General features: G+C 28.7%; 2 protein-coding genes across 4 annotated transcripts; both read right to left on the reverse strand.

Moving 5' to 3' along the window:
* Positions 1 to 2810: 2810 nt before the first annotated feature.
* Positions 2811 to 8726, reverse strand: LOC132949439 (protein angel homolog 2). Of its 3 annotated transcripts, none has more exons than XM_061020327.1 (9): positions 8316 to 8726; positions 8196 to 8255; positions 7953 to 8116; positions 4770 to 4836; positions 3773 to 4079; positions 3400 to 3691; positions 3238 to 3296; positions 3060 to 3173; positions 2811 to 2962 (listed from the first exon to the last, which is right to left on the reverse strand). In XM_061020327.1, the coding sequence occupies exons 1-9, from the start codon at positions 8431 to 8433 to the stop codon at positions 2827 to 2829; spliced, it is 1317 nt and encodes a 438-aa protein (XP_060876310.1). In that variant the 5' UTR covers positions 8434 to 8726; the 3' UTR covers positions 2811 to 2826. The 3 variants fall into 3 exon arrangements, with proteins under 3 accessions (XP_060876310.1, XP_060876308.1, XP_060876309.1); XM_061020325.1 differs by having other exon boundaries at positions 2811 to 2965; positions 8316 to 8717; XM_061020326.1 differs by having other exon boundaries at positions 2811 to 2965; positions 8196 to 8272; positions 8316 to 8712.
* Positions 8727 to 10831: 2105 nt separating this feature from the next.
* LOC132948618 (rRNA 2'-O-methyltransferase fibrillarin) lies at positions 10832 to 12461 on the reverse strand. The gene is made up of 5 exons (XM_061019168.1): positions 12259 to 12461; positions 11773 to 12131; positions 11533 to 11703; positions 11225 to 11470; positions 10832 to 11158 (listed from the first exon to the last, which is right to left on the reverse strand). The coding sequence occupies exons 1-5, from the start codon at positions 12260 to 12262 to the stop codon at positions 10991 to 10993; spliced, it is 948 nt and encodes a 315-aa protein (XP_060875151.1). The 5' UTR covers positions 12263 to 12461; the 3' UTR covers positions 10832 to 10990.
* Positions 12462 to 14376: the final 1915 nt, after the last annotated feature.

The following is a 14376-nucleotide window of genomic DNA, read 5'->3' on the forward strand; positions in this document are numbered from 1 at the left end:
ACCACAAGTCGTTCGAATTTTTATTTTTTATTAATATTTTATATATACATCAAATTGTTCTAATAATAGTCAAATGCTTAACATTCTAGAATAAAAAGGTTGGTCCTCAATTTTCTCCTTAAAAAAAATAATAAATCCTAGTTGCCACTATAAAACAGGACACTCCTATAAACTCCTTAAATTTTTAAAAAGAAACCTAAATTATTGATAATATAGCTCTTGTTCAGAATATAGGTTGGTACTAAAAAATTGCAAATCAGAATATCAGATTATTCGTTATAAAAGGAAGAATGGTGTAAACACTAAACATGCTTGGCGCTTGACGATAATCACCTGGTATAATATATTACTTACCCTAATATTGTCACTATTGTAAATTTGTAAAATAATTGTTATTTAGCCTACTGACGCTATACTGTGTACTGATTGTAGCACTTATTGACTAAGTAGTTCACTATACATTAAATGCAAGTTTTGTTACTTTTTAGTTATGACTAGTGCCTGGAACTTGATGGTTTACGATATTTAAAAAATGAGCACACAAATACCGAAAATAACTTTGTGACTTAACATTTTTAAGAATTTACGTTTTATACAATTCATGTATCAATGTATCATAAATCATAATTATTAAAGATGTTTTTTTAAAAATGTTTAGGTACTCTCGAAGGAGCCTTCAATAATATTTTTTTGAAATTTGAAATAAGTTGATTTTTTCTGATCGACAGGGCCTAAAATAATAACTGCCCACAGTTATTAAACTAATCATAGATTGCCAAAACAAACGATAAAAATAATAAACGTCGATAATCGACAAGCTAATGGAAACTGAATGTGTTACAATAAAGGGTAACTTTGAAATAGGAAAATGCGAATATAATATGTAAAAAAAGTACAAAAATTTATAAAATGCACCAAAAATACTGAAAAGTGACCTTAAAGCAATAAATTCCTTAAAATTTCAAAAATAAAACTCTATAGTATTAAATTCTATATTCCATGAATCAAATTGCTGCAAAGACGAGCCTCGAATGTATAGTATGTAATGTATAGAAAAAAAATATGCAAATGCATCAATAGGCTACTTATTAGGTAAATGTTTTCTTAACCTGGTTATTGAATAATAATACGATTGTATTGCAACATACGGCACATTTAGGACACATACCTACCACATATCTGTTACCTAATTTAAAGTATAATAGTCACAAAGCTGTAACTTCTAGTGGTGGTGGGGGGAGGTCACCCACGTACCTCTTAACTGAAATTTTTTAAAAGTTCAATATTAGCACTTAGCAGTGAATAGTGATTAATTTTTAATGATTATGGGCGGTGGGCTATTACATTTTCAGGGAGCGCCCAAAAATGATTTAAATTATAAGCAAAATAAAAAAAACTCGTTTATTGACTTTTTTTGCTCAATTTTTACAACCTAACTACGTAAGGTAACCAAATTATAACTTATATACAAATAAGCAACAATATTGTTTGTATATAAGATAAATAATAATGAATTAAAAATATTGAAATGAAAAGTTTTACAATATAGGTACCTACGTATTTTAGTATTTTGCCTCATTTTGGTTGTCTTTATAAATTATAATAGATGTATGTTTTTTAGGAATTACAAAAATGTTTTTTTATATTTGCAATAGATAATCAATTAAGTTACTTTGAAATCCGTTATGCAGATAGTGCTTTATATTGTTTTTTAGCCGACATAAAGTAATTTTGCTATTTGGCACACTTAGATCAAACGTTTCGGAGTTTTTCTACGTTTAGGTACCTTGACTTCGCCTAAACCTAGCTTTTCAGATTATATTTTCCCATAAATGATCAAAACCGGATTTTTGTTTTTCTTCCATATTAATTCGCTGATAGTTTGAATTAATCGTGCATTATGAAAATGCAAGTTTTTTATACCATAAATAACTAAAAACCTAATATATATATATTGGGCAATTAAAAATATTATTTTTACATGAATGCGTCCATGCCGCAAGTGAATATTATTTATTGGCTATTGTTATAAAAAAAAATTGCTGAGCTGTACAGAAGTACAGCAAGTTACAAGTGGGTCACTGTATAATGTATGGTGTTAAATTTGAATTCAATGATATAATTTCATTGTACAAGAAAAACAATTCTGAGCAAAGATGGTCAGTCAGCCTATGATATTACTAAGTATATTTGATGATATTATTATGAATAAAGTAAATCAAAGCAGATTTACTGCCCCAAACGTTGGTGACAGGCACAAAAATAAAAAACAAAAAATAAAAAACACACATCATTGAAAATCAATACATATCACTCCTCTCAGAATCTAAAATTTGTAAAGGTAGTTCTCAAAATTAAAATTACAATAATTGTAAATCAAAATATTTAAGTTATTTTTCTTGCAATATTCCAAAATAAGCTTTAGAAACTAAATCATCCTTAGGCACAAAAATTTCTCAAATATAAAAAAAAAAATGTTTTCTTGTAAGCCGTGTTGAACTTCTACATTTTTTATTCTCATAGAATTGTATGATACCTAAAAACCTAAAAACTTAAAAATCTGGACTCCGAAATACTGAAATGAACATAAAATTATAAGTTCCTATAAATGATCGCTATTCAAGAATACTTTTTAATAAATAAATGAATTTAAAATTTCTTTTTTTGGTAATTAAACACAATTCAAGGTGTTAAAACTAAACTAAACATTATACACTTAGAATTGATAATTTGAATTAGTAATTATGTAGTCAATGTAGGAATTGTAATACATATTATAGAAAAATAAAAAAACAAGATCACACTGGAGATCAGATACCAAAAATATTATTTTATTTGATAGATAAATTTAGCAAACAGAGGTAGATGATCGGACGGAGATACTCTATTTGGCATAGCTAATATTGGCTGGCATTCAGCAACATTCGGAAGCTTCATATAAGCTCTCAGTTTTAAATTTGTACTGCTATAAACATTAATAAATTGAATGAATTATTTTAGATGTTTTGGTAATTAAATATATAAGGATAATTCATGTCATAAATTTATTATTATCTTACGTGTAAAATATGTAATCTACAATAGTCCATTGGTCATGATATGTAGAACAGCTATTATTGTTATTATATACAGAAGAAAACTTAAGGTTATGATACACGGTTCCAGAACCAAATCTAAAAAATAAATTATTTATTAAAATTCATAACTATTGAAATATTAAAAATGTAATTTAAATACTTGAATTCTGGTGACGACAATGATAATAGTTGTTCATTTTTTCTTTCACTATGATGTAGCTGACATAATCCGAAAAAAAATTTAAATATAATATAAGTAATATGTATTTCGTGGTTAAGAAAATATGGTTAATTTATTTTTTAACTAATATTTTTAAGTTACCTTTGAATAAAGACCGTCATTAATTTGTCGTTTATGATTATTTATTTTTCTTAACTCTAAAATTTCTGAATGCTGACTATATTCAGTGATGCCTAAACTCTTTGGAATAAGTTCATTTCCCATGTTAGATCTTCCACTTTGATTATTTTGAGACCAAAGCGTTGGTTTTTGTAAGTTACTGTAGAATAGAGCACCATTGATTAAAAAATCATAAACAGCAGTATTAGGTTCCAAGTTGAAATCCCCAGTCAAAATTATTGGATGGTATTCAGAAATATTATCATCACCAACTCTACACAAGAAATAATTAAAAAAATATAGTTATTATTATTTATTAGAATACAAATTAATTAATAGTGAGAATCTATATTACTTTTTGTGCCCTTTATATGCAACACGCTCAATTTCAGCTAGTAATAAATGAACTTGTGCCAATTTAATATCATGCCTTTTTTTGTTGTACAAGATATGTGTAGTCGAAACAATTATATTTTCTGCTTCATTTTTCCGAGGTGACAATCTCAACACAATACCCACATTGTCTCGATCTAATACATTTACTCCTGGTTGATTGTATTCTACAGTGACCTTTTCTTTTAATGTAAACTTGTCATTTCTGTAATATATAGCACAACCATCACAATGAAAACGAGTTCGTTTTTTATAGACACCATTATACCCTAAAAGAAATAATGCAATTTTATAATTTGTTATCATTTGCATCTATATCATATTAGGTACTCGTGAAGTATCCTAACTACCGTAAAAAGCTACATACCAATAAACTATACACATGCTACCTACTAGAAAATATGACATACCAACTCTTATATAGTTATATGTGTTATATTTTTATTTAGTTTTATTATCGAAAAGTACCTGTCGCTTGAGTTATTAAGATAAAAACATTCTAATGATCGTTGGTCTTACAATATTATAACAGCTAAATATCAATAAAATTATACATTTATACTGGTAACTATCTGGTTAATTACTGGTAAATATCCACCAAGCCCTATAATAATTTACTTTTAGATAGGTATTAAATTATTTTATTTTTTGTGTCCTTCAACTTTGCATACATAAGAACGCCGACTAAAAGAGAATGATGGCGGTCAATAATTTAAAAACAACACGACAATTGTCAATATATTTGAAGATTTCTGGTAACAACATATAACATATTAAAATACTTAATAATGATGATCATCAATACATTAAAAACATTTTAGTTAAATAAATTGTTATTAATCAGTATGTAAAAATAGTTAACATTCGTAACTTTTTTTATACTACACCAACGAAGTAGACATGAGTCATATTAAATAGTTTTTTAATTTATTGTAAAAGGTAATTTATAGGTAATTTACCTAAATCTGATAATTTCTTAAAGAACCAATTTAAATGAGATTCTTGAACTTCTTGAAAACAAATTATCTAGAACAAAAAATGTATCGTATAAGTTATGATTATATAAAAACTATTTATGATACATCAAGTATGTAATTTTTCAGTGAATAATTTGAAAATACATAAACCTGGATAAATAAACATATAATATTATATAGTTGATTTAAGATAATTTATCAATTAATGAGTACAGAATTAGATTTAAAATTCTCAAGAGAAGAACTTCAAATTTGTATTACTTGGTAAATCAAACATACATTATATTAGCCTAACTACTATACTAAAGGGGACTAAAAATTAACACTAATCTTTGGGTATAATTTTTAAATAACTGCTAATTAGTTATCATAAAATATAGTATATAGTAAGACTCACTTAAGACACAGTTTTCTGCTGGTCACTACTCATTTCCAACTATACTCTGTTGCAAATGAGGTCAGTACTGGGAAGCGACCGGTTTTCGTCAGATGGTTTTATCACTACACAATCGAAAAGCACTGTGAGATTAGCTCTTTTTATTACCCATTATAATAGGAGAGACATCTGTGGATTCAACCCTGTCGGTTTCAAAGCCTTAGGTAAATTGGCTTGGCAATGGGAGGGCTTCAGAGTTCAGAAAATGATTTAGTTATTATTTATAATAGCGTACAGTTATTTTTTGGGGGACTTTTGGTTTTTGATGGCTAAAATCTCCGGCACAGTTTGTCTTAGCATTCAGATGTTTCTCCCACCATTCCAACCACCACCTGGTTCGGTATTTGGAACAAAGCCACTCCCATGTGGACAACTTGGCTCATGGGCTGTATGGTACTGATTTAATTTGGTATGGTTAAAAGGATGTAAGCACACCAATTGTTTTATTTCTCTGACCCATGTGCAACAAAGACATTTTTGTTTAAGAGAACCAACCCTGTGTTATTACTTTTAATATTAGAGTGAACTCGTCTATTATCAAAACTTCACTTAATGTATGAACAACCTATTAAGACGCTTGGTTTTTCTTTATGTAATCAGATCAGACGCTCTTTTGATCAGCAGATAACGATAAATTAGTATGGTAATTTAAAACTTTGTTGCTAAAGCACATACTCAGAATGTTAATCAAACAAAAATAAACTCTTTCTTTTCAAGAACTTAAAAAAGTGACAAAATGATGTACCTATGTATTTTTGATATTTTTTGTGTAATTAATTTTATTAATAAACTTGATAATTTTATAATACATGTATAAATAATAAAATATAAACATAATATTTTAAACACCTAAATATGTATTTTTTTGATTCTCGCTTAAGATGCTCTTTTGAGCTGGTCCCTTGAACTCGTTTTAGGCGAGTTTAACTGTATTTATTGTGTAATTTATAATTGTTTTAACTGAACAAACCTTTGTGAGTTTTTTGTCTTAATAATCCATAACATAGCAGATCTTACTTTCAGAATAACCCATTTTACACTATTATTTTAAAATTTTTCATATTATAGTGAATTGTCTATTTTAATAGGACATTGTACCCTTGTGAGTCCTTTGTCTTAATAATCCAAATCATAGCAGATATTATTTTCAGAATAAATCATTTCACTCTATTGTTTTTAATATTATAGTAAATCGCCCTATGATCAAATTTAAGGTAAGAATATTATTCAAGGTCTCATATAGCCTTATATTAGAATATAAATATTGAAGCAAGCTTAAGTATTTCAAAACTAATAATTTTAGAATGTTCATAATTAGTTTTAAAATTTAAATATCAAAAGAAGATTACAGGAGGCCCTTAATAATATTCTTACCTTTAAATTTGAACATAGGGCGATTTACTATAATATTAAAAATAATAGAGTGAAATGATTTATTCTGAAAATAATATCTGCTATGATTTGGATTATTAAGACAAAGAACTCACAAGGGTACAATGTCCTGTGAAAATAGATACTCATAAAAAAAATAATGTCAACAAATGTTATAATAATAAGTCAATCCACTATAATATAAAAAAAACTACTGCAGAATAAAATGGATTATTTCAGCAGCTTAGACAGAAATTTTAATTGTGGGGGGATATTTATTCATATTTTTAAGATAAATTACAAGGTTGTGCCCTTTCCATCCGCACTAACATTATATATAAAACAAGTGGGTAAGTGGGAACTAATCTGCTGTGCAGTAGGTATCTAGATAAGTAAATTTAGACATTTATTGACATTTGAAAAAAAAAAACTAAAAAAGATAACTCAATAAGAAAAAAAAATATTTTTATGTATAAAAAAAATAAAATAAAAACATTTTGTAAAAATTTTAAGTACCTAAGGTTTTCCGTTTTTTAATTACAACAAAATATGAAAATTCCTATGAGATTTTGTATATGGGTGAATATTCAATGGCTAATTTCAGACGCTCATAAAAATTATTGTGGACATCTGCTCAACTTAGGTTATATCTACATTCTACAGTACATTTTTTTTTTAGTTTCACCAATTAACAAAATAAATTTTTTACAAAATTAGTTTTGTGTAAAAATCTTTGTTTTTAATTATTTTTTTCACTCAACTTTTGAAAACTCCTGAGAATTTTTAATTTTTTACTTTTGGTCAACATTCCCAACTAGATTCACTTTTCTACTAGAAAATAAGTTAATGTCAAAAATCGAAGCTTTTCTACTGCCCCAAAAGGTGATGTGACGGGCAAACAAAAAAAAAAACAGCACATGACATTTAAAACCATTACAATTATCATTCCACTCAGAATCAAAAAAAAAAAATCATGAGGGGATCTATCCCCTATATTGCCCCATGGATTTGTCTGAACATAAAATAGTTGTATTATGGGTTAGTTTGACAGAGAAAACATATGCGGGTACAAAGTTTTCTTAGGGCCATTCTTAGGTTAAGTGTTGATTAAGACTAATCGGTAGAGTTCTAAACAGTCAATTTACAGAAAAGTTATGTTAAAACTAACAACATTATACAATAATTACAAGGTATGGTCGGGTGATTGCCGACTTAGCCTCTGGTATGAAGTACTAGTGAATTACTAAAATAAAATATGTTTGGGCCCTATGCTTAAGTGTATAACAATAACATCTTAATTTTTAACAAAAAATTAAAACTGTAACATTTGTAAATACTCATAAATATTAAATACTTACATCTGCATTAAATTGTTTTATTTCTTTCAACAAAAGTTGTCTTCGATAGTCCCAGTTCAACACACGGACATCAGACCAATCATATAAAAAAGCATTTTTTTCTAGCAACTCTTGAGCTAGTATATTATATGATAGCAAACTAAAATTAAATGACTTGTAATTGGCTAAAATATAAAAACAAAGTTAAAAAATATTAAAAAATAGTACATACAAGATAGGGAATTGTAAATTGTTGTAACTCACTATCATGTTTGTGGTGCACTAAAGGTCTAATAAAACTAATGTAATCCTTCATGTTTGGGCCTGAAAATTGTTTATTTCTAATTGAGAGATGGTAGATGAATGTTTTTAAAAGATACTTACCGATGCATGACTGTTGTGGAAAGACGGCAGGCAAAATTAGCAATTGGGCATAAACGACACAACAGACATATTTTATTAAACTCTTTTGTAATATACATAAAAGTGACGAAAAAAACATAAATACTATATCAAATTTTCAAAAATATTTGGATGTTCAAATAAATAAATATTATGAACACAGAACACATAAATGATACTATACTCAATGATAATATCAAAAATTCAATGAAAAAGCATAAAACAAAGCAAGGTGGATACCCAGATAGATAAAAGATATTTATCTCTTTATTATCTGTGAATTCCATGTCCGTGATTTTGCGCGAGAAAAATGTTGATAATAAGCAATAGAACGTGATTGGTGATTTCACAAAACATGCGGGTACAATGTGTATGAACAACTTTACTAGTTAGTAGTTACTACTGAACAAGTAGGATCCTAGCATAGGTGAGTTATCAGTATGTAAAATATTAATGTTTGAAAATGCTCATAACTCACTTAAAAATTAAAATATCGTAAAAAACCAACGAGAGGGCAGTAGGGCACGGATAATGTTGTTACCTAAAAGTTTGATAATAGGTCAATTCACTCTAAAATCAAAAATTATAGCAATCTATTGAAAATTTGAAACTATCGAACGAAAATTTGATATAAAGTACGTGTGTGACAACAAATGCGGATGCGACGTCCTCTTAAGGTAGACCCTACGACCGACTATACACATTATACCGGTAGACTTATAGACTAATGGACAGCGCTTAGTTTATAGGACGTCTATGCATTATACATGGAAGGCACGTCAGGACTGAAAACTAGGTTCTGGTACCAATACTTTCCTACTTTTCTTAAAGGGGTTTGGTTCCGGTTTTTCAAAAATTTAATTAAGTGTTCTGGTTCCAGATTTTACAACTCTAAACAAAAAAGCAAACATAGTTTATCACAGCACTTTTAATAACCATTAAATTGAGCACAGGCGACGAAGGTTAACACAAAATAATCTTATTAAAACCTATTTTTTTTTTTTTTATATAATTTTTGATTATTTAAAAATATGAATTCTGGTTTCCAATATTTTAGATTCCATTCTCTGATTTCTATATAATGTACCTACCTACTATTATTGATTATAAAATAAATATTAGTACAACTAGTATTTAACAATCAAATATCAATACTACTATTTAGTTTGTAACATGAAAAATTTAATTTAACATGGTTTGTAATGATCAAGGAATGTTTGCAGCATGAAAAGTCATATATAATAAAAAATATTATTAGGTATATAACATAATACAAAAAAAATAAATGCCATATAATTATCTTTGCTTGCTGCCCAATACTTATAAGCTGGTAGCGGCCCACTGTGCTATAGGTGGCACACCGGGACAGTCTGCTACAACTAATAAAATAAGTACAATAAATACAGTCTAATAAAATACTATCAAACTTTGTTTTAATCAAAGTTCAAATTGTTAGCAAAAGAAATAAACTTAAATATTCAGTATGAGGAAAATACTATTATATTATGTTTTTAATGAAAATGGACTTATTCATATTGATATCTATAGCAGAATATGGTGCTGGTAGTATCTGACAAAGACAACATATTTGAATATTTTCTAGGAGATGTCAATTCATATTGTACCTAATATAATATACCTAGGTGTTAATAATGTAAAAAAAATAATAAAAATAAATTGCTGTAATTAGATAACAGTTTGCTATTAATATCTTTATGTAATGTGTATTATTAAATATATTATTATTTTTATATTTATATATTTATCGATATCTCTATATAAAAACCAGTGGTAGACTACAAACAAACCAGAATACCCATTAATCCGGCTAAACACAATATTTAAAATTGGCAAATAAATATAACTGAAAACAGATATATATTTACATACAAATGATGTCACTAAATTAATTTGATTGTAATTTGAAATTGGAAGGTAATTTAACATTTTGAGCAAAACGATTGAAAGTATTAATTCCCTAAGTCCAATAATTTAGTATTTGTTTGTTGTTGCATGACTAGATCAAGCCTTTTTATGATATATTTCTTTGTATCTCGATTCTTGATAACTTATGTATAGACAAATTTTGAAAAAGGTTTATACATCTTTTAATATTTTATTATATTGTAATTATGTTGTTGGCCTGTTGCTATATTGTATGTTGTGTATACTTTATTCCAAATAAGTCTGGTTAAAACTCACAATGGAAAAGTGTCGCAGTTTGCGCAGTCTCATTTGCTGCGACTAATGCAGCCTTACTGTTGTGAATGTGCGCAGTTTCACCAGACATGTTTGTAGTACAGTATTAAGTTTCACATCTTACAAATGTTATAAATTCATATTAAAACAAATATTAAGGTGGCAGTATGATAATAAACAAGTGCCAGCAATAATAAGAAATAATATTGGAAATTAATAAATTAATTTATGTTACATATTATAGTATAGAAAATAGAGATAGGTATAGAGATATTATAGTATATAAACACTATCAAAGATCAACAAATACAAATTAGTTGTATATTATAAAATTATAATCCAATTTTTATTAGCAATAAAATGCTTAAAAATACTTATTTTTTTTAAGTAAAAACATTGGTTTCATCGAGTATTTGTACAAAAACTTGTTATGTATTTAAAAATCATTTAGTTGAAGTTTACTTTCCCTTTGGAACTGGTCTAAATACGCCAACTACAACAGCGTGATCTCTTTCATAGGGCTCCAGAGTAAGCTGTTCAGTTGGTTTCAGCTTATCAGTTTTTAGTTTCTCGATTTCTTGTGCAAATACAGCAGCTGGTTCAGCTGTACTGTCAATACAATTTGCCTAAAAAAAGTATAAAAATCATCAATACGCTCAGTATAAAAATTCAGAATAAATATAATGACTTACTTTAATAGATATTACAAAATGACCTTCGTTCTTTAAAAAATATTGTGCATTAATTGAAACAATTCTAGCTTGATCAGGTTGAGCTACATCAGCAAAAATTGTATCTACCATTCCAATTAACATTCTGTATTTATGTGGATGTCGTGCGTCTTCAATAATAGGAATGATATTAGTTCTTTTCTTAGCAACATTAATCAAATCACGACCGGATCTGTGTGAGAATTCTACTGCATAAACAAGGCCTTCCTGTAAATGATCAATTCATTCAGAAATTTGAATCATATAATTTAGTTATTATAAAAACTTACAGGTCCAACTACATCAGAAACATGAGATACAGTCGTTCCACTAGCAGCACCTAAATATAATACTTTAGACCCAGGTGGCATATGGATTTCATCAATTCCACCTAATATAGCAGCAGCTAATTTTGATCTAAACGGATTCCATACACGGTATTCAATTTTGTCTCCTTCAGTCTGGAATTACAAAAAAACATTGAGTTATGTCTTAAATATATAAAGTCGGTTTTTGTTTTTGTTATGTACCTGATCAACACTAATTCTCTTTTCACCATAGATGGTTTCTCCGGGAATCATGTTTTTGGTGACAAGTGCATCTTCTTTGCCACGGGCAACGAAGACTCCAGCATGACGATGAGGCTCAATTATAACTTTCTTTCCGCCTTTGAAGCCTCCAGGTCCTCCAGATGGCCTTCCACCACCACCTCGGCCACCTCCACCACGACCACCAGCACCTCGTCCACGGAAACCGCCGCCACCTCCTCGACCACCGCCGCCACCACGACCACCACCGCCAAAACCACCACGTCCTCCGCCTCCCGAAAATCGAGGAGCTCCACCACCACCTCTTCCTCGACCACCACCACGGCCACCACGGTCAAAACCTAAAATATGAATACAAAATAATTATAAGGAATATTCAAAAAAAAAAACACGGAAACGTGTTTAAATCTATAAGAAACATGACTACAAGTGTCCATGTGTCATGAGAATTAAAAACAAAATACTTACCCATTGTGTAGTATAGTGTATTTAATAATTTACGGAAAAATTAAATAATCGAAGTGGCTATTGTCACGTCCAACGCGGAAGTCCTTTTTCCGGATGGCGAAGCGAAACGAAAAGAAAAACAACTCAACAACCGGCAATCACAACAGCAGTATATGGCGGATTGACGGTAAAGTTTTGAATAGAGCATGGACCAACACTAACCTAAAATTCAAAATATATCACACATTTTGGTGCAAACATGGTATCAACATAATAAAATTATCGTCAGTGTTGCCAACACTTGTCGGCAAAAGTTGTCGCACGTGAAGAAAAAGGTGAGTATGCGGTGTCGCTCTGCTGTACAGTAGGATACAATTAGTGGGTCACTGTTATCATGGAACAATGATGTAATGGAGTTAAATTTGAATTCGATGATATGAGGTGCGGCTCCTCCAGTGAAATGGTTAGTGACGTGGCAATTCATAATTGTCACTTTTCAGACAATTTCGATGATTTTTTTTTTGTAATTTTTTGTTTTTGACAGTATAAAATAGTTTAGAAATTCAGCTTAGGGGGGCGGCCCCTAGGGCCCCCCTGGAGCCGCCCCTGAATGATATAATATCATTGTATAAGAAAAACGATTCTGAGTAAGACGGTCAGTTAGCCTATGATATTACCAAGTATATTTAATAATATGAATAAAGTAATTTATAAATTATAACCCATTTACGTGGAAACTTGATTTAAATTTTCAATCCTTAGCTATAAAAGTTGAACATTTTAAAATTATTTGCTTATTAAAAAAATTGTGCCTACCTATGTATTTTTAATATTTTTTAACTGCAAAAGTAACAATATGTCAATATATCAGGAACCTTACATTTATAGGAAATAAAACTAAAAAAATTGAAAATTGAAAATGTCCGTAAAAAGCTCAAAACGAGGCAAAATATTCTAAAAATGTTATCAAGTATAGGAATTGATAAAATAAACATATGATAATTATTCAAGTGTCTACGGTTTTTTGTTTTCGAAATTTCGAATAACAACAAAATAAGAAAATTGCTATATGAGAAATCGAGTAAATATCCAATGCCTAGGAAAATATATTGTCAAAATATAAACTTCAAACGCTCATAAAAATTGAATTTGAATTTCTTATAGATATTTTTTTTTTATAAGTAGACAAACTAAAAAGAAATCTTGTATTAATGTATTACATTTCTAATTCAAAATAATTTGAACATTTTCGTGATTCTTACGTATATATTAGGAGCCTTGTATTAAATTTTCAAGCTTTTTTACCCAACAAATAATATTTTATTGACATTCATAATAAAAGAACTAATATCAATATATAAATATAAACAACCATTGAAAATGTCATGTATATACGGTAATTTCTTTTAGAGTTGCACCAAAAACCAAAATCGATGTTGTTGAAAAATTCCCATTTTTCCTTTATTTTTATATAGTTTTTCCTGACTGCACCAACTAGACTCACTTTCCCATCGAACAAAATACTGTTGAAGAAAATTGAAGCAGTTTTACTGCCATCAAAACAGTGGCGTGACGAAGGACTTTATTTGAGGCACGTGCCTCAGCTAAGGATGGTGGGTGTCCTGGAGACTAGGGGCATTTCACATATAGTAAATAATTAAATAATTTATTAAGTATACACACTAAGACTAAGCCAATCATTCTCAGTTATACCATTTAAGTAAATACGTAATTATTTATATAAGTATTTATAATTACTAATATCAATTATTGTGCCTCATAAGTTAATGAAGTTCGCCACGCCACTGGCCCTATAAATGGTGATGACGGACATAAAAAAATATCATTGGATACGAAAAACGATTCTGAGCGGTGACGGTTTGTCAGTGTGGATATTTTATATTATATTTATATTTTATATTGTTATTACCTATTTATTATTATTAATATACTTGTATCCGTAGGACATACGCAGTTGCCGGTAAGTTAAATAAATCAAAATAACTTAAATCGTTATTCTTGATTATTTTAATAGGTATGTAATTTCCTCCAAATTTTAACATAAAAACTGGGTTTTTATATTTTTGAAATTTTTTGGTTACAGAATAACCTACTTACGTGGAACCTTGTTGTAAGCTT

The sequence above is a fragment of the Metopolophium dirhodum genome, chromosome 7 (genome assembly GCF_019925205.1).
Source record: "Metopolophium dirhodum isolate CAU chromosome 7, ASM1992520v1, whole genome shotgun sequence".
Classification (NCBI taxonomy): domain Eukaryota; kingdom Metazoa; phylum Arthropoda; class Insecta; order Hemiptera; family Aphididae; genus Metopolophium; species Metopolophium dirhodum.